The 25,832-nt window shown below is 41.3% G+C and overlaps 1 protein-coding gene across 1 annotated transcript; it reads right to left on the minus strand.

Moving 5' to 3' along the window:
- Positions 1 to 5,480: 5,480 nt before the first annotated feature.
- EEF1A1 (eukaryotic translation elongation factor 1 alpha 1) lies at positions 5,481 to 11,489 on the minus strand. The gene is made up of 8 exons (XM_032215142.1): positions 11,388 to 11,489; positions 10,162 to 10,349; positions 9,403 to 9,582; positions 8,999 to 9,295; positions 8,761 to 8,911; positions 8,396 to 8,652; positions 8,079 to 8,313; positions 5,481 to 7,303 (listed from the first exon to the last, which is right to left on the minus strand). The coding sequence occupies exons 2-8, from the start codon at positions 10,303 to 10,305 to the stop codon at positions 7,179 to 7,181; spliced, it is 1,389 nt and encodes a 462-aa protein (XP_032071033.1). The 5' UTR covers positions 10,306 to 10,349; positions 11,388 to 11,489; the 3' UTR covers positions 5,481 to 7,178.
- Positions 11,490 to 25,832: the final 14,343 nt, after the last annotated feature.

Here is a 25,832-nt window from a genome sequence, read left to right on the forward strand (position 1 = left end):
GTGCGAAATGTTAGGAACCCACCTCTGCTGATACTGTTCTCACTGCCCGTTTGGAAGTGGTTGAAAATACAGCAGCATGGACAATAACAGATGCTTCTTGGTGTATTGGTGTCACCCCTGCATTAATTGCTAATTGGCTACTAAGCGTGTAACACAAAGTGCTGGTTTTACCTTCATGACGTAGGGCCTGGATAACTAAAGGACCACCTATCTCTACTGTGTCTGCCTGTCCAATACATTCTGCAGAGTGAATACATTTCAGATCCCTTTGTTAAAAATTGTTATCTTATGGAACTAAGGAAGCATAAATTTTCTCCCTGGAACCTTATCCCATCAGAGATACAGAGGGGACCATTTTCCTGGGGTTCCAAAAAGCCCTTAAGGACTCAAGCCTGCGGTTAATTTGTTTATTGAAACCCTATTGTGATTTTCTGTTGTTATTATTATGGTTGTTTTAGGTTTAGGTTAGGTTTAGGTTTATTCAATTTTTATGCTGCCCTTCTCCCTAGGACTCAGGGCGGCGTACAACATTAAAATAAATATATAATACAAAAGTTAAGAAGAAATTAAACAGGATATCCCAAACCCAATTAAAATTGACAATGACACATTTTTTTAAAAAGAATTCAAATTAAAATTAACAGTAATCAATAATTTGATTTGTTTTGTTCAGGCCAGACTGGCTTGCTGGAAAAGCCAGCTTTTTAGGGTGCGTCGGAAGGACCGGAGGTCGGGGATTATACGAAGCTCCGGGGGCAGCTTATTCCAGAGGGAAGGCGCTCCCACAGAGAAGGCTCTCCCCCTGGGGGTGGCTAGCCGACACTGTCTGGCCGATGGCACCCTGAGGAGGCCAACTCTGTGGGATTGCACTGGACGGTGGGAGGCTACTGGTGGCAGTAGGTGGTCTCACGGGTACCCTGGGCCTAAGCCATGGAGCGCTTTAAAGGTCATAATTAGTACCTTGAATCGCACCCGGAAGACAACCGGCAACCAGTGCAGGCCGCCTAAAAGGGGTGTAACATGGGAGTACCTGGGTGCCCCCATGATAACCCGCGCAGCCGTATTCTGGACCAGTTGAAGCTTCCGGGTGCTCTTCAAGGGCAGCCACATGTAGAGAGCATTGTCTGGGTTGTTTGTGTTGCTGTATGTTTTTTAAACTCTTTTTATTGTTAAATAAAATTGCATTTTGGATTTTTTTAAGCAATCCAGTCTACCGGAATGCGTAGCTATCAGCAATTTGTATAGATACATTTGAGGAAGGAAGGAAGGAAGGAAGGAAGGAAGGAAGGAAGGAAGGAAGGAAGGTTCATCAAGGGGAAGATTGATGTGAATGACTTTCAGCAATGGTTTAAAAAAGCAACTTCATGTGTTTAGTCCAATATTTCACTTTCTTATTTCGCCTGAGTCTTCCCAAAATAATTCCCAGTATTCCGGAAAAGTCACTGAGGCAAGACTAGCTGCAGGACTCAATTTTGAAGGAAGCCTCAGCTATTACCTACAAATTAAATTGGTATTGCCTTGTAAAAAGATCTTTTCCTCCTGCTGTCCTTCATGTTTCACTCAAATGGAGTAGAAAATGCTGATGGAGTAGGTTTGGATCATGACATACACAGCAGGGGAAGCAGCAAACTGAGCTTCCTAATAGGCAAGATTTGATATTCAGGGCAATTGTAGAAAGCATTCGAGAAAGCACAGCAAGTGATCTGATAGATCCAGATTGTCACTGCTTTCTTAGGCTAGGCTGATCTGGATAAGAAGCTGCCTTGTGGCCGAGAGCAGGCAGTGCTTGATATTCAGCCTCCAGCTATGTATCTGTACCAGAGGTGGGTTCCTACCAGTTCGCACCTATTCGGTAGAACCGGTTCGTCAAATCTACCGAACCGGTTAGAAGAGGTTCCACCAGTGGACCCGGAAAGCAGGCCACACCCACAGAAGAGGTTCCAAATTTTTTTGAAACCCACCACTGGTCCTTGGATATGATTATTCTACACTATTATGCTCATATTTATAAAACTCAGTGCCTCTGTGAAAGGTAAGGAGGACTACTGTGTTTGTGGTGCAATCAGAACATTGCGTGTGTTGAAGTTGTTTTAACGCAAACCAAAGATGCCTTTTAAAAAACAAGTTTACATCATATTCTTATGCATGTCAGTGCTGTGTGTGAGGTAATTTAAGGTGGTTCTGACAAGTGTCGTTGGCATCTTCATATCCGATCACATGGGCGGCAAGCTACTCCCATCTGGTCACATGGGCGGCAAGCCACTCCCACAAAGGAGGCCACACCCACAGAGTAGGTTCGAACAATTTTTGAAACCCACCACTGATCTGTACACCAACTCATGTCTGAATGAAAGGAGCTGAGCAACCCAAAAAGTTCCTTTAGAAAGCTTATGAACCAGCTTCCTCTGTTTGGGAGCACAAAATTATCCTGGGCCGGTTGAGAGCAAGGAGGATGAGTTAGTAAATATGCTTTACCAAGAGACTGGAAGTGTATGAGCAGCATTCCCAGATCCTTAAGTCCTCCCCCAGGAGTGGAAGCTACTTTTGCTCTGAAGTTTCATATATCTTCAGACCAAATTATTGATCAGAACTAGAACTATAGTAGATGTGATTTTGATGCGGTAGACTTAAATTTGAAGATTGCTATTCTGATTATTTTGACTTCCTGGAAGTTTGTCCTTTTGATATCGGTTACTAGAATAAATGAAGGTGACCCCCCTCCCCCCACACACACACATCCAAGATGAGTTTTATCCGGTCTAAAATCTTGAGCAGGCACCTCTCTGATATAAAATACTATAGGTATTGGCTCAGTGGATTCATGTCTGAGCTTCCTAGCATTACCGTACCCAATATAAGAGGCATGAGAACTAGAATCAGGCATTTGGACATAACAACATTAATTAAACTGTAAAAGGATATTGGGAAGTAAGAACAGCTCTGGGAATCAAGTCCAAAGGAAGATACCATGTTTATTACACAGTTCTGATCTTTTCAAATGCAACGTTGTCTTTGTAGTATCATCCTGAGTACTGTTTGGGCAACCTTTGGGTTAAAAACATTCAACTTAAGGACAATCCCTAGCTGCTTATTCTTAAATAAAGAACAGGTTGCTTATTATTAATAATGGTGAATGGCATTCTTCTTCAAGCCGGTGAAGCACTGAAGCCACGCAATTCTTTCTGGAGTTTTTAATATACAGGTTTTTTTTTTCAGCAGTTGCCAAAGCATTATGTTGTGATGTTCCCGTGGGTCGTCCATGAGGCCAATGTGGAGAAAAGACACGGACACGATCTTTCTCGGGATGGAGCGACCCAGATTGGGGGTCTGAGAGCCCCATTTATTGAGATAGGACAAAGGCAGGAGGAGCAAATCAGCAATCAGCATGTGATTAAAAGCAGCCTGTAAAAGTACAATTTCTAATCTACTGCTCAGGGAAGTCCTGTCTATATATGGTCAAATCCTGGGCGTCATTGGTAGGGCACATCTCAGGATGTTATGTTATGAACTATCAGGATGTCAGGATGTTATGGAGTTTGTTTCCTGTGGTTCAGCGTGGCTCTGCATGCCCTGTTATCCACTGGGCCATGGGTGACCGTTACGCCTACATAAGGAATTATATTACAACATTATGTGACTTCAGCACCTTGGTTGGGCAGTCTTATTTGTAAATATGAGCTGACTTAAATACAGATTCAGATGAAAAACAAAAATTAGGAACAGAACTCATTCTTAACTGGGGAGTGCCTGTACTAACAACCTTACTGAACACCTGATGCATACTTAGTTTAATATTGTATCTTCACATGAAAGGGCTGCATTCCTGCCCTTTTATTGCCATTATCATAGAATTTGTGCTTCAGTGGAAGAATATGACCGAGCCACATTACTTGTGGGGAAATTTGTAAACAAAATTCCTCCCTACATTGATCCTCCCAGAATAGCTCTCCTCCTTTGGGGGATTATTACTAACTCACACCCAGGAAGCGCACATCCATTTTAGGAGGCATCTTTCTCTCTTCTGGACTGGTTATATCATTGGCTCTTTCTCTTGTGAGAGTACTCAGAAGTTAGGATACAATAGCAGAGCTGGAAGAAGCCCAGATTTGATTGACAGCAAGATGGGTGGAATATAAATTTAATAAACTAAGTGCTTATAAGTGGCCCCTGTGAAATGCTTCAGAAGAGCAAGGCTGGTGTTTTTCTATTCCTCACGAGGATGACCACAGAACTGGCTTTTTTGGAGAATATTTAAAAGAACTGTAAACTGATAAAAGCGGAATTATTTGGCTTTACAAGCTACCCATATAGGAAGTAGCTCCACCCCATCTATCAGCAATCAACAAGAAAAAGTTGTGATTTTGGGTGCTATCTACAAAGAATTGGGTACTTCCATCACTCTAATTAAGGGATAAAAGTGATCCTTTGGGGACAGCCTTCTGAACAAACAGCAGCAAACATTGATGCTCACGGAGTACTAAGAATTATGCTCAACCCATCCAAGAACTGTCAATCTGTTCAGATGTGGGACTTTGTGCCTTTAGAGGAAAAATATTGTGTAAAAGCCTTGTCATCCTCAAGCAAAGGGGAAAATATGCAATTTTAATTTTCTCCGTATGCACACGTTTTTAAAACCCAATGTACAGGACTTCCCTAACCTCCCCAATTCATTTTTTCCTACATGTTGGTTCCTAAGGATGTTAAAATTCTTATCTCCAAGCATAGCCTACCAACCTTGCTTTTTTTAATCTTTAGAGCTTTAGTTATCACACTCAATTTTACTTTTCATATTGAAATGAGCACAGCAGCCTAGGCAATTTGCCATTCCTAACGTGTATGGATGCTTTAAAATGACTTTTTTCCATAGTTAAGTTCCAAATATGGAATTGTTAATATATCACAGCAGCTTCTGATACAGCTTAAGCAGGCTCTAAAGTGACCAAAAAACAGGTTCTTCGAAAGGCAAATTGCTTTCAGTGAAAACACCTGCTGAAAGCCTAGTGGGCTTTCACATACAGTTGGTTGGCAACTGCAAGAAGAGACAATTGCTTCATGTTTTTTGAAACATCATCTTACCTGGAAAATAAAGAGCCATGAAGGTAAAGTAATTCTAGACTTAAAATTTATTGAAGATAAACTAGAAGACCAAGTGTTTGCTTACAAAATTTAGTATTTTTTTTTTCATTAACCCAACAGGTACTATTACTATAACATATGCAATGGAAAGCAAAACTAATCAACATATGTGAATAGCCAGAAAGTGTTGACCAAATTAGTAATAACCAAAGGCAGTTATTTGACATAGGCAAGTAATTGCTATCAGTTCCAATGACAGCATAGAATTATCTTCAGTCTGTGCAAAGCCGTCTCAGCTTGGTATTTTAAAATCAAAGTCCTGGCACACTTATCTCCAAAAATATTTTTGGGTGCAGCTCATAGGACTTAACCAGACTTGCTGATAATACTTTCATCAATTTAGCTGTTTGCCTTCAATGTTTCTCAGTGGGTTTTTTTTTGGTCCAAGCCCTTTTAAATAACAAATGGAAAACACCACTGGACAATGCAGCAGTACTTTCATCTGCCCACTTGAGGCTAACAGTTAAAAATAACTTTCTGAAATTACTTTTTTCCCCCTAATCTTTATTTTAAATCTAAGGCTTTCATGGTTTGAAAGTAGCTTTGCTAAGTACTTATTACATGTCATTTCTTCAAACTGTTATTCCTTGAAAATAATACTGCCAAGTTGTCATTACTTTTTTCACTGTTACATTTATCTAGCAGTTATAGTAGTCAGACACGGAGAGAAACTGAAGGTACAATCCAAACTTTAAAACTCAGGTTTTAGTTCTCATTTTAAAAAGAGCAATGCTTCACTCTCACCACGAATTCTTTAAAAATACTCAGCTGTAACAGGAGCATCAAAACAATTTGAAAGGAACCAAGTATTTTAAGGATAGAAAAGCTTGTTATTCTGCATGTTACACCTTGTGCTGTATAGGTAAAAACAGCCAACAGTTCATGTATGTTAATATAAAATGCTATTGTCCTTTATGAAGCTCCACAAAAGCTACAATATTTTTTTATTGACCACATCTCTGTAGGATACCACAAATGAAAATTAAAATTCTGAAGCCGAAATGGTGCATAGCAATGTCTTCTTCTGATAGCACTATTTAAATACCAGATCTATTCTAAGGAAATGGCACTACTGACTTCATTTACTATAGGACTTAAACTACCAACTTTGGCATAACACCTAGAACCTGAATACAGATTAATCTCAGCACAATATTGCTTTTAAACAAAATTTTAAATGTTTAACTGGTCATGATTTTTTTGAAGGGTGTAATTTCATTTGAGAATTATACTAAAGATGAAGTATAATTATCTTGGAAAACATTAAACTTAGAATTTTCTTATAAAGCAGAAAAACAGCATTTGATCTTTTAGTTGATTTAACACCCATTCACTTGCAGCAATTAGCTTGAAAAATACTCTTTATCAAGTGAATTTCTGTGTCATAACCTGCAACATGATCACACTATGCTCCAATGAAAATTCCATTTAATATGACCGAACGCTACCCTATACTAATAGCACAGAAACACGGAAGTCGCTGCCTACATGTGCTTTTGAATATTAAACATGAAAATTGAATCTACAAACGTTATGTTGTACCTTCAATATACTTGAGCTTTAACGCCTTTACTATTTTCTAATTCTTAAATGTTGGCACAAAACTAAGATCACGCTTAAGACTGTGCTGCAATACTTTTGCAATCACGTTCCCCAAATCAATGAGGTATAATTACTTTTAGCTACCATACTGCTCTGCAAAGCACAACATTTTTGAATATCAAAGTGTATCCAATAGCCCCAAAGAACACAGAGACTTTGCATTAAACTTTTGATTTTAATGGTCTCAAAATGTGTGACAGATTTTGGTCAAGTTGTTTCCATTTAAAAAAAAAAGATTACCGATTTTAAAAACTAATAACTTAGAAACTGCCACGAAACAAATGGTCCACAAACATTCCTTTCCTTCTGAAGCTTTTACGATGCATTGTAATTATTAACCAGTCTTTTACTATTAAACTTAAATGGCCAATTGAGACAAAAAGTTCTGAGACCATGCTTCCACCACTGATTAAGACTGAGGTGGCGGTTGTACAGAATTTTCATTTAGCCTTCTGAGCCTTCTGGGCAGACTTTGTGACCTTCCCAGCACCAGCTGCTTTTTTATCAACAGCCTTGATGACACCAACAGCCACGGTCTGTCTCATGTCACGCACAGCAAAACGACCTAATGGGGGGAGAAAAAAGGAATTATAACTTTCAAAGTACAGGAATACAGATCCAGCAATTTCTTTTTCCCAATTCAGATCCTCCACTACCAAGAGTAAATGAGGTTGCAATTAACTTGGTATTTCAACAGCAGTACAACCCAATACATCTGGTTAAAAACACTTCGTCTTATAGCACCATCAACATAATTAAACTCCTTCAGTAGAGGAGACATTGCAACATTTTTTACTTTAATCAAAAAGTAAATTTAATATGAAATTTCTTGCATAGGACATAGCACACCCATCATTTGATAATGCCTGGTGAATTGGGAGTATATTTTAGCGATTTGTCATCCACATTGTGTAGGGACATATTACAGGTAGTCCTCAACTTACGATCAACTGAGCTCAACATTTCTGTTGCTAAGAAACAGTTCAGTTTTGCTCTATTTTATGACTCTTTTTGCCAGTTAAGTGAATCACTGCAGTTTAAGAACTGCTGTATTTAGTGGTCTGGAATCATCTCACCTTTTGTGACCTAAAAAGCAAAGTAAGTGCGGAAGCAGACTCAAATAACAATTGAGTGAGATCACATGACTCCAGGACACTAAATACATAAATGCACACCAGTTGCTAAGCGGCTGAATTTTGACTGTCTGAAAAGGATTTCATCTGTTACATGTAGCATCCACTACCCCAAGATCTGGTAAATCCAAGTTTCATTATACCTTGACCTGACAGTAACAATATCAGCACAACAATGATAAGATACTTCTAATAAATAACACTTACCCAGAGGAGGATAGTCAGAAAAGCTCTCAACACACATAGGCTTGCCGGGAATCATGTCAACTATGGCAGCATCTCCAGATTTGAGGAACTTTGGACCATCTTCCAACTTCTTACCAGAACGACGATCAATTTTTTCCTTCAGCTCAGCAAACTTGCAAGCAATGTGAGCGGTATGACAATCCAGAACAGGGGCATAGCCAGCATTGATTTGGCCTGGGTGGTTCAGGATGATAACCTATGAATAGATTTGAGTGAATCATACCGCCCTATCTGTGGAATTTACAATCACTGACACAATAAAACTTCTGCCAAGTTACCTGTGCTGTGAATCCAGCTGCTTCCATTGGGGGATCATTTTTGCTATCTCCAGCAACGTTACCACGACGGACATCTTTTACAGATACGTTCTTTACATTGAAGCCAACATTGTCACCAGGAAGAGCTTCACTTAGGGCCTCATGATGCATCTCAACAGATTTTACTTCAGTTGTAACATTGACTGGAGCAAATGTCACCACCATGCCTGGCTTTAGAATGCCAGTTTCCACACGACCGACTGGAACGGTACCAATCCCTTAAATAAAGAAATACAATTTCTCTAGCCAGGATTGTAAATGTAAATATACATCCTTAATAAGCTTTTTCAAATAGGTATTTGCTACATTGCTGTTGTAATACTTACCACCAATTTTGTAGACATCCTGAAGTGGCAAGCGTAGAGGTTTGTCAGTTGGACGAGTTGGTGGCAAGATAGAGTCCAGAGCTTCCAGCAGTGTAGTTCCACTAGCACCACCATCTTTACGAGTCACCTTCCACCCTTTGAACCAGGGCATCTAGAAAGGGGGAAAAAGCACAATTGTTTGCAATACTTTGTGATGTGACTGCAGACAAAAAAAAAACCCCTATCAATAATTACTTACATTAGAGCTAGGCTCCAACATGTTATCTCCATTCCAGCCGGAAATTGGCACGAATGCCACTGTATCTGGATTGTAGCCGATTTTCTTTATGTATGTGCCGACTTCTTTGACAATCTCCTCATATCTCTTCTGGCTGTAAGGTGGCTCAGTGGAATCCATCTTGTTGACCCCAACAATTAGTTGTTTTACACCGAGAGTGTAAGCCAGAAGGGCATGCTCACGGGTTTGTCCATTCTTGGAAATACCAGCTTCAAATTCACCAACACCAGCAGCAACAATAAGGACAGCACAGTCAGCCTTTGGGAGAGGCAAGAAAATATGTCATTAACTTCACTATTTCTAACATACAATAATAATTTTAAGTAATTAATATTGTATATGACAAAGTTCACATTAATTCTCACCTGGGATGTACCAGTAATCATGTTTTTGATGAAATCTCTGTGTCCAGGAGCATCAATGATAGTGACATAATACTTGCTGGTTTCAAATTTCCAGAGTGAAATATCAATAGTGATACCACGTTCACGTTCTGCCTTCAGCTTATCCAATACCCATGCATACTTGAAGGAGCCTTTACCCATCTATTAAGAAAAATTCTTGTTAACACATAGCACAAAATGTTCCAAGACTGCTGTTGCTCTTTCAAAGGAAGCATGCACTAATGCTCTGAAACACAATCTATGTTTAGAAGATCAAGCAACTGGCATAACTAGTGAGGAATTCCAAGTATCTCTCACTTACTTAACCCCTTGACAGTGCTAATCCAGTTCCTTGCATCTGCCAATATGTTAAGATATCCACTTAAATGCATACCTTTTTAATCAACTTGTAACATTACATTTACAAAGCACAATGATATACCTATATAACAATTATCTTTCTAGTTACACTTCTCCCATACATTTTGCTTATATAATTTATCCCTTTCTCTTAAAATCTATAAAACCCAGTACGAAATTTGTAACTACATTACTTATGTACAGTACATTACTTATGTACATGTACAGTACATTACTAATGTTAATGTACATGTACAGTAAGATAGAATGCTAAATAAGGTTTTAGCAGCAATACCTAAAATAAAGCAAATTACTTTTAAGTCAAGCACCTTACATAAAAAATACAAGATAAACCAACAGTTCTTCAGGCCACAAACTCACCTCAGCAGCTTCCTTCTCAAACTTCTCAATGGTTCTCTTGTCGATCCCACCACATTTGTAAATAAGATGACCAGTGGTGGTGGACTTGCCAGAATCGACGTGTCCGATGACAACAATATTGATGTGGGTCTTTTCCTTTCCCATGTTGGGTGGTTAGATAGGCTTTTCCGTCGGCTCCAATAAAGGTCCTTTAAGGGGGATGAAGGACACAAGGCCAAAAAAATAAAATAAATACTTTTTTTCAATGGAAGAGGGGGGGAAAAACGCACTTAAAATTCTCTGGTAACGAAGTAAATCAGGGCATGGTGGAAGGAAGGGCGGCCAGGGAGATTAATCCCTCCCTTCCGGAGCTGCTAGGCCGAGACTAGGCCCGAGGCCTGCCTCGAGCTTCTCGGCTCCACCCCCCTCTTCAGGGCGGCGAGGGTCACGGAGACAACTGGGATTCGACTCGGGGAGGGGCTCCAGCGCTTCCAGGCCGCCCGCCAGGGGCATCCCAGGCGTGAGGGGGAAGGCAAAGGCCGAGCGGCTCCTTTGTGTCGGGGGGCCAGGCGAGCACGAGCCGCGGAGGAGGTTTGGGGGGGGGGGAGAGAGACACTTGTTGGCGCGCCCCGCCCCGCGTCCTCCATTTTGTGACGGTAGCGGCAAGCAGCCGCCGCTGAGAGCGGCCATTTTTTTGTGTGTGTGTAAAAAGCGGAGAAGCGGGCGGCGGGGTTGGATTCCGGCGAAGAACCCTCCGCGGCTCGAGGCCGAAGCTGAAGGCTCCCCACCACCACCACCACCACCCCGCGCCACGAGTGCAGTCGGCCCCGTCCCGCCGTAACCACGTTTCCCGGCGGACGCTCCCAAAATCTTTTCCCTCATAAAACCCCCTTGTCGGCTCGCGCCCCGAAGGCATGAATGGGCCCCGTCCGGATTTGTAACCGAAGCCCTCGCGGCAGGACCTGTTGCGCCTAATCCGGAGGGAGGGGGGGCAGTGACGCGGAGAGAGAGACACGCGCGTGGGTCCCCTTCCCACCCACCCCCACCTCGCAGGAGAAGCGTGCGTGGCTGCTCCTTCCGTCTCCCGAACCCTCTCGCGGGCTGGCTCGGGCCGGGAGCACGTGCGCCTCAAGCGGTTCCTCGGGCCTTCCCACCCCCCCCCCCCCGTCCCCACACCCGCCACAGGTCTAATAAACGCGGCTAGGCCTCGGGCACGGGCACGCGCGCGCGCGTCGAGCAGCACTCACCTCCGAAGCAGCGGCAAACCCGTAGCGAAAAAGACCGACGGGGGTGAGCGGCGTCCTTTATATAGCTTGAGCAGGGAGGGCGGCGGCCAGAGGGACACGTCACGCTCCCAGCGTTCCATCCGCTGGCTCTGACTCGCTTCCACCCCCTCCCCTCCCCACCCCTCAATTAACACAGGCACGCGCACGTCTCAAACAGGGCGCCCCCCCCCTCGAGAACGACGTTCCGGGAGGGAGGGGGAGGGGGAGGGGGAAATATCGCCCCCCCCCCCACCATCCTTTTTCATTGTGGCAAATCGTCTCCTTTCGCTCGCTGGCGAGCCGGCTGCCCTTCGAGGGGAAAGGCGCTCGGTCGTCCTCCTCCTCCTCCTCCCGAGAGCATCGGGGAAGGCAGTCTCTCTTTAATCGCCCTTAACGGAGAGTGGGTCGTCGGGATTTTCTCTATTCCCCCCTCTCCTTTGAAACCCGGCTGCCCCTTCCTCATCGCTGGAACCTTTCAAGAGGAGACTGGACTGCCGCCTGCCAGAAATGGTATCGGGGGGGGGGGGGGGGCACAAACTTTGGCAACTTTTAGGACTTGTGGACTTCAACTCCCAGAATTCTCCAGTGTAGGGTTTCCTGCTTTGGGGGGGGGTTGGGCTAGATGACCTCCAGGGTCCCTTCCAACTCTTGTTTATTCTGATGCTTCTGTCTCTCGCCGCCGACTTTCCGCGCCCAGCAGTGTCTCCGCTTCTCCTGCAGCCCGCCGAGTCTGACTCCAGGAGCCGCTGGGATCGCGCTGAAGGTAGCGGGATCAAGAGCAGCGCCGCCTCTTACTTAACCTGACTCGGGACCTTTCGTTTCGATGCTCCCCCTTTCCATCTCTCATCCGCTCGACCCCCAACACAACTTCAGCGCTGCTCACGTCCCTCGTGGAAAGGATCTTTCCTCCCTTCACCCATCAATAGAGTCACCCAATCCCCTCTTCGTCGACCATATTTCTCCCTGTTCGGAAAATAGTGATGCTGTGAAAAACACGCAAAAAACAGTCCCCCCCCCATTTGTTGAATGTTTCATTAGTAACTAAAAGAAGATATTGTAGTTCTAGAAATAACAGAGCTGTAAGTTTTATACATTTTAATGTGTAGTTTAACTTTGAGAGCAAAGCATTCTTTGGAATAGTCTTTACTCATAAAGTAAATAGTCTTTACTTTATTCATCTTTATTTCACTAAAAGGGTGTAAATTCTTTCCCTTGAAAAACAGAGGAAAAGATAGGAAAATACTTTGTTTCAGCTGGAGTATGACTTTTGCATTGGAATCTCTGGTATTTAAATAGTTGAATTTAGCTGTTCGCTGTTACTAAATACTAACTGAAATGGGCTCATAAAGCTTCATAATTTATAACTACAATAGCGTATTAATGGGCAGTTTTTTTGGATCTTGCTAAATATTGAAGTGTGAAGAAAAACCGGACTAAAATGTTCAAAGAAATCTGGTAGAATAGTTTGTTGCCTTACTTTAATAATGTGGACATAGCATATGCATCAAAAATGAACACTTGGTAAAATCAGAGAAATTTCTATTGTGTTATTTAAATGATGAAATATGTAATTATAACTCTTTGAGCCCTTTCACCTGCTTCTCACAAATCACTTACAGAACGAGCTTCCTCAAACTCAGTGGAATTTACTTGCATTGCTTGCCAGACGATATTTTTTTCTCCATGAGGAATATGGTATTTCTTCACAACTATACAGTATCTATGTGTACTCACACATAAGGCTCTTTGCCTTGTATGCCTAAGCATTGCAAACAAATGTCATAGTAACTCTCCCCCCTCCCAATATCTTCATGACATGGCTTTTTTCTTATTTGCACCTGCCAGGTGCTCCTGGGACAGGCCCTAGCTGTTTCGTTTTTAAAACACGGTTCTCCCTTTTCCAACATGACTTTTCAATCGATATCATCTGGCTTGCTTCCCTGATCAAGGGTTGGGATCCATCTAGCTTTTTTTTTTTTTTAGTCTGCTGTATGTATGCTCTCCCACCTGAGGTCATTGGACATTGCCCTCTATAGCTATTTTAGCTTGGTCTGCAAGAGATACCAGATGCCTGGCCATCCAGAGTCAATCTCCCCATCTCCCTGGAGCTTCCCCTGGAGTTGGTTGCCAGAATCTTAGACCTCTTTTTAAAAGCCTATGTTTGGAAGGGTTCCACCACAAAACCGCGTTCGACTAAAGGGCGCTCGACGAAACCGCGTACCTGACGTCATCACAGCGCGACGAAAAAAGCACGCTGTGAGCGCTAAAGCTAAAATTAACACCTAAACCTAACCCCCCGAAACCTAAACCTAAACCTAACCTTTAATCTAACCCTAAACCTAACCCTAAACCTAACGCTTAACGCTAAACCTAACCCTAAACCTTAACCTAACCCTAACCCTAACCCTTACCTTAACTTGAATCGGCTTGCTTTCAAAGCGCTTTTCAAAGCGCCCTTTTTTCTCCGCGGTTGCTGTTGGCGCGCTGCTGCTGATGTCAGCGACGCGCTTTAATCGGGCACGCTTTAGTGGACCGCGGTTTTGTCGTGCCACGGTTTGGAAGAAGCCAGACTGACCAGCCAAAGGGACTGCAGAAAAGAGCCCACTCCCCCTCACCTGCTGTGTTTCCCCAAAAATAAGACAGGGTCTTATTTTCTTTTGACTCCCAAAATACGCGCTTGGCCTTATTTTCGGGGAGGTCTTATTTTTGAGGTGCAGGAGGCAGTGAGCATAATCACCTCATGGCTGCTCTGTTGCAATATTTTCAGGGAGGGCTTATTTTAGCGCATGCGCTCAAAAGCCCCATTGGGCTTATTATCCAGGGAGGTCGTATTTTCGGGAAAACAGGGTAGCACTCCCCACTTCAGTGGCGGCGGGCTGTGTCACCTCTTAAATGTGCATTTTGTTAGGTGGCTAAACTTGCCTTTCTTATCATCTGTCTAATTTTAACCCACCTCACATTCAGGAGAGTAATCTAAGATTTTTTACCTTCTGCTGTCAATAAATAAAGACAATAGCAATACTACTATATGGCAGAATAGGAATAGACAATAAGGGCACAAGAGTTTATGCCTCTGCATTTTTTTACTAGAGCAGGAACTGGTAGATTGCACTTTGAGACAAGCCTGTAGACTTTCTTTTGCTAATTGTAAAGATGAACTTTATTTTTCTTAGAGGAGAGAGATTACTGCTGTAGAATAAAAGAGGCATGTGTATCTGTAACAGATAAAATTCACATTCACAAAACATCTGTCTCACATTACATACCTACAGATATACTGCATTTTTGGGTTTAACAGACCTTTTGATCACAAAAAAAAAAAAATAACACAACCAGAAAACAGGTTTACAATAGTACAGTAAACTATTTTTTTAATATGCCTACCTCATGCAGATGGAAGTTTCCATCTGGCAAGAATATTATTTCTATGGGAAATTATCTGAGTTGATATTTATATACAGAACATAATATGTGCAGGCTATGTGAAGATACACTGCAATATCCTCTACAGGATTTCCTAGTGGGAAATGGCGTGTATCATAGAGAACTAAACAGAGATTACCTCTGATGAAATGGCATTGTACTATTACTTTAGTGCAACGTTGGCAGAAAAAAAAGATGAGTCTGTTAGTAGAGCCTCAGATTATCGGCGGTAAATTGGCAAGGATTTATCATTCCCATCCAGAAAATAGCTAAATATAGCTAAAATATATTAATTACATTAAATTAGTATCTGAAGAGAAGCAAGATTGGCTAACTAGGAGGATAGTTTAGTATGAATGCCATTTAGCTATTTTACAAATTCCTAGTTATCAGATTTGTTTCTCGATGTCTATTTTTTTCACCAGGATGGTTCATTGAAATCTCTAAACAAATTTCACATGTCTGAAATGAATCACTCTGGCCACAGCAGATAACATCGTGATTTAAATGAATATATGTAATGAATATATACTTTGACTGCAAACTTTTTAAAAAATAGTTGGAATTTGATGTTTCTAACTTCAATTAACTATAGCTAAAATATGTTAGAATGAATACAAGGATGTAAAAATGTTTACAGTAGGTTTAAAGATTACCTTAAGGTGCGTTGTTCCAAATTGAGTCAGAATATTTTCCAACTGCCTCTTGCTCAGCATTCGCATTCCTCTTTGATGAAGTTGGGTTTTATTGAATATTAACATTTTAAAAAATTGTATGTTTGGCCAATGCCCCTCTTGAACAAAAACTGTACAAGTAATTCAAGTCATTATTTTTATTTAAAAGGATAATGGTATTAATAAAGATTTCAATTCAGTTTGTCTTTATCGTATATCCCCCTAACAATGCCAAAATCTTTCTACATACTAACTAACAATAAGATTCCTTAACATAACATACTTTACTTTCTGTTGCTGTTACTTTCTCACTAAATTACACTCTGCAATGCTTATAATCTGAATGAGTGTGATTCTTTACAACAAAATCAATTTATGCTTTTACCTGAGGTATTTTTACAAGATAGGTGAAACAGATGAAGACTGAACAAACTGGACTGCAGTTAATTTACACCAGTTAAGTTAAAATGAACTAAGATATACCTCAGGTAAAATCATTTATGCTTAGTTCATAAAATGAACTAAGATACACCTCAGGTAAAAGCATAAATTTGTGGCTTCTTTTAATGTTATAAGTGATCACACAGAAGTAATTCCAGGGCATCATCTTCATCACTCTGAGGTACTATAACTTAACTCAGCTAATGATTTAGTGAATACACAAATCCATATAAATTTGATCCCAGTCTCTTTAAGTTAAAACCACTTCAAACAGCACCTGTAACAAGCTGGATGAAGTCCATTTAAATCAGACTGATAGGCTGAAAATTTAATTAAGTTATAATAAACTATGTTTTGAAACATTTTTTTTTTGAAAGAGTTCAAAATGCAGAATAAAATCAAAACAAACTACAGGTAGTCCCTGACTTACAACCATTTGTTTAGTGACTGTTTGAAATTATAAGGGCATTGAAAAAAGTGACCTATGACACATTTTTCACATTTACAACTATTGCAGCATCCCCATGCATGTATTTATGACGGTTGCAGTGTCCCAGGCTCATGTGATCACCTTTTGCAACCTTCGGACAAGCAAAGTCAATGGGGAAGGTAGGTTACTGGTTCACCGACAAAAGGGCGAACGACAAAACCGTGCCCGACTAAACCATGGTGACAAAACCGCGTGTTCTAAAGCGCTCCGACGAATGAGCGCTGAATCGCGCCAACAGTGCAGCGACAGAAGCGTGCTGTAAAACTAAACGTAATGCTAAACCTAACCCTAAACGTAACGCTAAACCTAACCCTAAACGTAACGCTAAACCTAACCCTAAACGTAACGCTAAACCTAAACCTAAACCTAAACCTAAACCTAAACCTAACCCTTACCTTAACTTAAATCGCCCTTCTGCCGATGCGCTGTTGTAAATCGCCCTTCTGTTGACGCGCTGTTGTCGGCTCGATGATGTTGCGGTTTTAGTGACGCCGTTTAGTCGGGTGCGGTTTTGTCATTCACCCTTTTGTCGGGTCACGAGGTTACTATGTTACTAACTTAACAACTGCAGTGATTCACTTAGCAACTGTGGCAAGAAAGGTTGTAAAACACGGCAAAACTCACTTAGCAACTGTCTCGCTTAGCAACAGAAGTGTTGGGCTCAATTGAGGTCATAAGTCAAGGAGTACTTGAACATTAATCCAAATTCCACTAAATCAGAGGTAGCGATGATAAAAGTTTTATACAATGCTATACAACGGAATGTAGCTGCAAATTCTCTTCTAGCAAGATGCAGCTCCAAGTTCTGTCATGCCGGCTTATGTTGTTACATGGCAGCCAAGAAGCTGCCAAAACGGCCCAAAAAAGGCCAGGTGGTGCCTGCAACTGAATGATCAAAGCTTTTTAATGCATGTGTGATGCATGCAAAAAAGGGGCAGGTTTCGATTGCACTGTTGCTGGCACAATCTGGATTTTTTAAAACTCTCTGTAGATGCTGCGTGGCAATAACTAAACTTCAAGAAAAAAAATGAAAATATCTTTGAATACATCTATTTCTGTCTCTGTCTAGCCAATATGCAAAAAAAAAAAGGTAAACCACATAACATAGTTCCTGTTTTATCAGAATTAGATGGCAATGATAATGTAGTACTTGTGAAGTTGGTTTCTTTTTTCTTCTTTTGCCTTGCTTTGCTTACCTTCTTCCTTTTGAGTCAGTTTTTGACTCCTGGTGGCTACCTGAACCTGCAGTTTTCTTAGCAAGGTTTCTCAAAAGTGATTTGCCAATTGTTTGCTCCAGTAGTGGGTTTCAAAAATTGTTCGAACCTACTCTGTGGGTGTGGCCTCCTTTGTGGGAGTGGCTTGCCACCCATGTGACCGGATGGGAGTGGCTTGCCACCCATGTGACCGGATATGAAGATGCCGACGACACTTGTCAGAACCACCTTAAATTACCCCCCACACAGCACTGGCATGCATAAGAATATGATGTAAACTTGTTTTTTAAAAGGCATCTTTGGTTTGCGTTAAAACAACTTCAACACACGCAATGTTCTGATTACACCACAAACGCAGTAGTCATCCTTACCTTTCACAGAGGCCCTGAGTTTTATAAATATGAGCATGATAGTGTAGAATAATCATATCCAAGGACCAGTGGTGGGTTTCAAAAAATTTTGGAACCTCTTCTGTAGGTGTGGCCTGCTTTCCGGGTCCACTGGTGGAACTTCTTCTAACCAATTCGGTAGATTTGACGAACCGGTTCTACCGAATAGGTGCGAACTGGCAGGAACCCACCTCTGGTTTGCTTCCTTGGGTTAAGAGAAAAGTGACTGGCCCAAGTTCTGACTTCCTAAACTCTGGCAGTTCCTATAAAGAAAGATCCTGTGGAGTCTGGACTCCAAATCTCCTTTTCTTCTCCTCAGCCTGTCCTGGTGAGGAGGGAGGGTTGCTAAAAAGTACAATTTATTACTTCTTGGAATGTCAGTAATTGTTTTTACTATATTTTCCTTCAGAAAAAAAACAGACCCAAAATTACTTCCTTTAAACTAAGTAGACTTAGCAAACCTTGGAATAAAAAAAAAAGGCATAATCAGAGAAAAGTCTCAACAATCTGAAACAAAATTGGATAGAGGGAATAAATAGAATACCTGGAAGATGCTTGTGTTTAATTACTTTTTATAAATATTTTTATGAGACAGGGAATGAGTTAGGATAGTTGGACACATGCCATGTTTTTTTTTTCCTCTTCCTAACACTCAGGGATTTTGCACAAAATTCCCTCCTCAAATCTAAATGTTATCTTGTAATCCAGGAACAGCAAGATGTACCCATTGGGGGTCCGGGGTCTCTGCAGAAGTCTGCCCTGCCCTCTCCACAAATCCATTTGCTTTTCAGAGGAGACGGAATTATTTTGAAGAGAATTCAGTGCCTCTCTGTCTGTATATGCACATTGATACAGGGATAACATTTTGTCTGCTCTTTGAAAGATTTAAGGTTGTAATCCTATGCATTTTTACTCAGTGGACACTGCTTGGAAATATGGGTTCCACCACAAAACCGCGCTCAACTAAACCGCGTCCGACTAAACCGCGTCGCTGACGTCATCAACAGGGCGACAACAGCGCGGAGACAGAAGCACGCTGTAAACTCTAAACCTAAAATTATCCCTAAACCTAAACATAACCCCCCTAAACCTAATCCTAAACCTAACCCTAAACCTAACCCTTAACCTAACCCTAAACCTAACCCTTAACCTAACCCTAAACCTAACCCTAACCCTTAACTTAACCCTAACCCTAACCCTAACCCTTAACCTAATCCTAAAGCTAACCCTAAAGCTAACCCTAAACCTAACCCTTACCTTAACTTGAATAGGCTTGCTTTCAAAGCGCTATTTAAAGCGCCCTTCTTTCTCCGCGCTCGCTGTTGTCGCCCTGTTGATGACGTCAGCGATGCGGTTTAATCGGGCGTGGTTTAGTCGAGCGCGGTTTCTTTTATTACATTTTCATTTTCCTTTATACAATCACTTAAATACTGTGCAGTTAAAAAAAAAGAAGCAATAAACAACTCATAACACTTCTATCCTACATACACCCTTCCTTCTACCCCTCCAACTTTCATTTCTCCCTTCCAACAATCCCCTCTTCTACTTCCCCTCCCCCTCAGCCATTCCTTTCTCCCCTTCCCACCATCTCACCCTCCTTACATTCCCTTCTCACTCCCTCTTAATTCCCCCCTCTTCTTTCCCTCTACACCTCGCTTCGGTGTATTTCTAGTATTCATTTGTTTTGTACTAAAACAAAAGAAAAATAAAAGGAAAAGAAAGAAGAAAAGAAAAAAAAAGAAAAAAAAAGCAACAGTATCCAAGTGCATTCATTGTTCTGAAAATTGAGTCTATATTTCCACCCTCCCCCTCACCCACCCCCTGATATGGTGTTTGTATTCAGATACAGACATATAGACAAACAGGTATTTCATTTCGCTTTATTAGCCTCCTCTGAAACACTGTTATGGCAGATTTGGGCTCTTCTGGTTCATTTTTTTTTGTGTGAATATACTTCCTCAGAATTTACACCAACTAGTACAATATGCAAAATCGTCACATTCTGCTACCCTATCATGTCAGCTACACAATTTCCATAATATAAATGTTTCACATCCCCCACTATGATATTGAAAGCTACATCTGAAATAAGGAGTATTGAGCTTTTAACAGTTGTTGGACATGAATGCAACATTATCAAGTACAGGTTTTTTTAATTTTTATGACTACATCTCCAGGCTGAGACAGGATTTACCAGTTGAATTTCTGCTGGTTGTGCAACTCTTAGAAGCGCATAGCTTCTAGCAGCAGAAGAAAAGCTGGAAAGAAGATAGATAATGCTGGCAAGTAGAAAGCTTGTGAAACTACCTACTGTTACGTGATGGGTGCAAAATCTTTACTCTGCACTTCCAAGAGCTCTCTGTGGCATACACATTTCCCAGCACAAACATTATGGTCACAGTACTGACGAGTTGGCTCCCCTTCTCAAGATACTTTCAAAGCCCCCAATGGCTTGTCTCCTACGTATTTGCAGGGTCACCTTTCCAGGCATGCTTCAGCCCATCCTTTGAGAAGGGATGCTGAATGCTCCACCACATGAAGTCAAGCAGTGTGGGGCTTGATGATGCTCCTTCTCTATGGTTGCTTCAACGATGCCCCTTGTTGATGGTCCTCTATGGTTGCCCCTTGTCTCCTGAAGTGTAAGGGCCCCAAGTTCCTAGTCTTCAAGAACTCCCCGTGGAGATCCGGACCCTCACCACCCTCCAGACCTTCCGCACCGCCCTTAAAATCTGGCTATCCCGGCAGGCCTGGGGTTAAAGACTCTAACCCCTACTCGAATTGTATGACTGTTGAGTTCTTAAATGATGTTGTGTCTTTACGTTGTAAATTGTTTGTCCTTCCCCCCCCCCCCCCTTTGAACTGTGAGCCGCCCTGAGTCCCCCCAGGGAAAAGGGCGGCATACAAATAAAGTGAAACTAAACTAAAATGTACTTAAGCTCTGTTTATTTCATCAGGCGTTTGTGCTTTTACGGTCTCATAATTATTTATTTCTTAAATGTTAATTTTGGATTTATATTTTATTATATTCTTACAATCCACCTTGAGTCACGTGAAGTGGGCAGTAGACAAATATAGGTAAATAAACACACATCAATAGCAATGGAAAGAAATAAAACCACTGACAGCTTGTGGCAAGGAATGTCTTCTGGAAGGAATATACAGTTTAAATGCTATTTTCAAAGAAATGCTGATACAGTGGGACCTTGGGTGCAGACTGCAATGCGTTCCAGGACTTTGATGGGCTCCCGATTTGGTCGTGACCAGAAGCAAGACTGACTGTGCATGCACGCGCACACAAAAAATGGCGCGGCAGGGGAAATCGCTATGCAGGGGAAATCACTGTGGCTGTGTTTATTTGGCACCCAAGGATGTGTTCGTGACCTGAGTGACCCACTTAGCAGGTTTTTCGGTCAGCACCCGAATTACTCGTGATCTGAGCCCTTTGGGACCAGAGGTCCCACTGTATATTCTTGAAAATTAAAGGATGCTAAAGGAAAAAAATATTAAGATATCCTGAAATGAATCTGGGGAAGTGCTTTACAAACGAAGGCAATAGCTTTACTATGAAAAATATTTTGAAATATTTTTGTATTAGTAATACTTTCCATTTCTTTTATTTCTTTTGTAATTTTTATCTTTCTCTACAATCTGAAGACTTGACAGCATTCATCAGACTGAACCTGTAAAGCAGCTTGTAACGTAACGTTTAGTAGATTCATTGACCAATCCCAAAATGGGTGATGGCCTTAAACTATCAGAGTTTAAAATGCCACCATATTGCTAGGAATACATTTTAGCTTGTTCTTGCTAAGACCTGGACAAGTTGCAAGCCTAAGCAAGTTTTTATGCTTGTAATATCTATGCAGAAAAGAGAGTCTTGTTCCATTGTTCCTTTGGCTATCATAATACAGTGTCCATCTGTTGTTTACTGTGGCCTGGTAATTAATTCTGTGTTGGTACAGGTGTGATTTATAAATACTAGCCAGAAACTATGCTGTAAACTCAAATTTTAACCCGACACCATCATTTTATGCTTGTTTCGATGCTCACCTTTCTCCGAAGCTTTCTTTGTGCTTTCCTCGCTTCTTGCAGTGAAATTATTTCACGTTGTCATTTTTCATCTCACTGGAATGTTTTGGAGCCATTAGAATCCCACAACTCTTCCCTGTAAGATAGAACATTCATTGAAGGGGGAAGGGTTCCAGCCTGCAGGCAATCCAGATGCAGCTCTCTCTGGATTGTTCCAGAAGCGGCCCACGAGATGAGCTTTGTGTGGTGATTCCTTTTAAATCCCTCTTTGTTTTCTCCCTCTGCCAGGAACAGAAGTGCTAAACAAAGTAACTTGCTTGTATGGTACATTGGAGACAAAGAACTTAATATCACTGTGGCTTAATGGTGAATCCGCTCAAAGGCTACCAGTTAGTCTTCTGGGTGCAACTGAACTTTACAGTTATGGATGCTCTACAGGAAAAGTTGCATACCTTAACTTAAAAACAAACAAACTATCTCACAAAAAAGTGTATAAAGTTTTTAGGAACAATATAACTTTCCTTTCTGTGAAATACTTACAGATTGTCTTCTTTTAGCCCATCTTTTGCAATTGAAACCAATCCTTGAAATTATGACCTTTACAGGTCTTTAAAGCAAAGGAAAATTGAAATAAGATCATAAGCAGTTACAGTTCTTTCAAGTGAGTGCTTGGCTTAACAGCTAAGTTACTGATTGTAATTGTCCCGATTGCAGTTGCTAAACAAGGACTGCGCGTACATATTCCAGGAGGGCAGATAAGTATTAATATTCATGGCTGTCAAATTTCCTGCACTTTGAAATCAAAACTGTTGGCCCTTCCAATAGCAATACAAGGGAATTTTTTCCAATGTCTCCACGCCTACAGAATCTGTTGCTAAGTGGGACCCATTAGGCATAAAGCAAACAAGCTTTAGGGGAAACCCTGAAGACGTATTTGGTCCATCTAGCCGTTCCTTCTTTTCAATTTCATTGGATATGCAAGAGGATAGGCTGCCTACAAAATGACCAGCACCTGTGCTGCTCTCTTGTCCCTTTAATTCCTCTCGCAGCCAGTGGAGCAATTGTTGGCTATAAAAGGAGAGGCAGCTGGGTGTGGTGGTTGATGGGTGGGAGAGAGGGAAAGGAGGTTTGTTCCTGAAACAGCCTAAAGTAGATAGAGCTACAGTTCTCCAGCAGTAGGACTCATAAGTAGTAGTTGGAGGAGGCATAGTAGGGAAAGAGTGGAGTAGTGAGTACTAGCCTCTGAATGTTTGTCTGTGTGTGTTGCCACTACCTGTTGGTAGTGTTTAGAGCTTGCTCACTTGTGTACAGCTGGTGGCAAAAGATGGGGAATACAAAAAGGTTGGAATAGGCAAAAAAATGTGGACTATCTAAAAGATGGGAAACTAACAAAACTGGGTACCAGCACAAAGTGGCTTAAACTTAAATGAAAACTAGCTTTGGCTAAAAGGAAGAGGGCAAAAGTAAAGGAGTTTGAGCCTTGCAAAGTTCAGACTTTGGAGAAACTAGCCAGTATTCTGCTTGCTGAAACTAAACCTCTTACCAGAGCCTTATACCAAACATGGAAAAGGCAGAAGGGACAGATTCCTCTTTTGGCTACTACTTTGGAAGAGGCAGGTAGACCAGCCTGAAATGGAGCTTAGGCACTGATACTTGGGCCAGTATTGTTGCACCAGCTGATGAGACAGCAGCAAGAAGAAAGACTTAAATTAATTAAAAGAGGAAGAGAAGCAACTTTGCAGATAGAAAGGGAAGATTGGCTGGAATGGCAAAGAGGCAAGAATTTAGGAGGTTGATAAGACCTACTTAAGCACATTGAACTCGAAAGTTTTTCAGAATGTGTAGAGTAGAGGTGTGGTCCCAAAGACATTTAAATTCCCAAGGAGTCAGAGAAAGAAAAAAAAGAAACAGAAGCCTATTTTACCAGTTCAAAAGAGTAGTTTACCTCTTGTAAGTGGCCTGAAAGTAAATAGGTGGTCTGACCCAGCCCCATGGTTAATGGGAAAGGCTTTGAGAAGCTTATAGTAGCCTTCCAGCTAAAGTAATAGTGGATTACTCTCATGTGAAAGAGAGAGTCCTATACAGACAGGTTGTCACTCCTTACACCTATAAGCAAAGGTTGAGGAGCTACACCTATGACAAACGTGAAGGGATGTGTGAATTGTGAGCAACATTGAAAGACTAGGCAAGAAATGGTTGAGGCCAGATGAAAGAAGCAAAAGAAAAGTGATGGAGGAAGTAATGTTAGAACAGTTTCTACACGTGCTCCTTACCAAACTGAGGTTTTGGGTGCAAAAACATAGAATCAGACCAAATGGTAGTTAGATTGCCTAATGTCTACATGGCAGTAAAAAAAGGTCAGAGGATATTAGAAAAGATTCAGAAGGAGAAAATAAGTAAAGTAAAAAAGTAAGAATATTAAGGAGTTGGAAGAGAGAAATGTGAAAGGAGCAGAGAAGATTTTAGTTTCTGCCCAAATGAAAGGAACATCATAGTTGTTATACCTGTGGGGAAAGTGGCTATTTGTCCAAAGACAGTAAAAGCAAGAAAAGAAATGGCTGCAGTAGAGCATCTTTGAGAAGAAAAATTACATTTGAGATGTCCCATTGGTTAAAAGTTCAAATACATGCAAGAGGGAATGGAACCAGGTAATGGTGGTAGGAGTCATTCCTAACTTGCCATGTAACCTGGTAATTGGAAAAGATTTTACACTTACTTAAGGTGAGACTAGGAGGGGGAAAAAAAGATTTGAGAAATAGACTTAAGATCGTGGGAGTAACTACAAGGGCTCCATGTAAGGCAAAGATGAGAATGGAGCATAAGTAGGAAGGAAAGGAACCTGGGATTATTCTAACCATCTTGATTTAATACAAATGAAATGTCCTGGAACGGAGAAGTGGGAAAGAGTAGTAGCAGCCTCTGAGTGCTTGTGTGTGTGTGTGTTGCCTAGGGTGTTTGTTGTGTTGGCTCTCTGGAGTTTTGGAGCCCACTGACTTGAGTATATAAAATAATGCCATTGTTTTTATTTTAATGCTCCCTGGCTGTTTTAACTGCCAAGGTGTGAGCACCACACTTCTATGCTGCTGGCTTCAAATTTTTTTATAGTACTGTTGAGATTGCTATTATAGGTAGCTTTGGAAAGCTGAAAGCAAACTTCATTATTTATTTATCTGTCACCCATTTTATTATCAAGCAACTAAATATTATAAACATGCTGAAGCAGCTCATTTTCAGTATAAAACAGATGGATAAACAAATTAACATGACGAAAGATTCTACACTGTTCGACCAAGTAACATTTTCACACCAATGGGGGAACACGTAATCAAAGAACAAAGTAAACTTAGTCAATTTGCAGGGGGGAAAAATCAATGGAACCAATATATGAATAACATCACATTAGCTGCAGATGATGCATTTGCAGTGCATTTGAATGATGTGCTGGTGCTGTACTCCATGCAAGTTGAAAATTCCTCCATGGCTTATTTCTTGAGTAGGCACAAATCGGCACTGCCGAGAAGCTTATTTTACATGATTTCTCTTTTAAAAATTGTTATTTACAAAAGGATAACAAAAAGTGTGCGTAGTAGACCATTTCTTGAGCAGGAAACTCCCTCCGTTGACTTGTAGAAGCAAGATTAGCCTTTCCCAATGGTGCTTTTCAGGAGATGGCCACCCTCTTCATCATCTCCCAAGGCCATGCTACAAAGAATTAGACAACTAAAGTGCAAGTTATCAGCAGGCATGAGCTATTGAGGGAAGGCCGA

This window comes from Thamnophis elegans, chromosome 4, assembly GCF_009769535.1.
Source record: "Thamnophis elegans isolate rThaEle1 chromosome 4, rThaEle1.pri, whole genome shotgun sequence".
NCBI classification, from domain to species: domain Eukaryota; kingdom Metazoa; phylum Chordata; class Lepidosauria; order Squamata; family Colubridae; genus Thamnophis; species Thamnophis elegans.

Excerpts from the sequence above, each read along its gene's own strand:
- EEF1A1 (XM_032215142.1), bottom strand. The coding sequence starts at position 10,305 with ATGGGAAAGGAAAAGACCCACATCAATATTGTTGTCATCGGACACGTC. Across the intron at positions 8,912-8,998 it reads TGTTGGAGCCTAGCTCTAAT|ATGCCCTGGTTCAAAGGGTG; the intron begins GTAAGTAATTAT and ends CCCCCTTTCTAG. Across the intron at positions 8,653-8,760 it reads GGATGTCTACAAAATTGGTG|GGATTGGTACCGTTCCAGTC; the intron begins GTAAGTATTACA and ends TCTTTATTTAAG.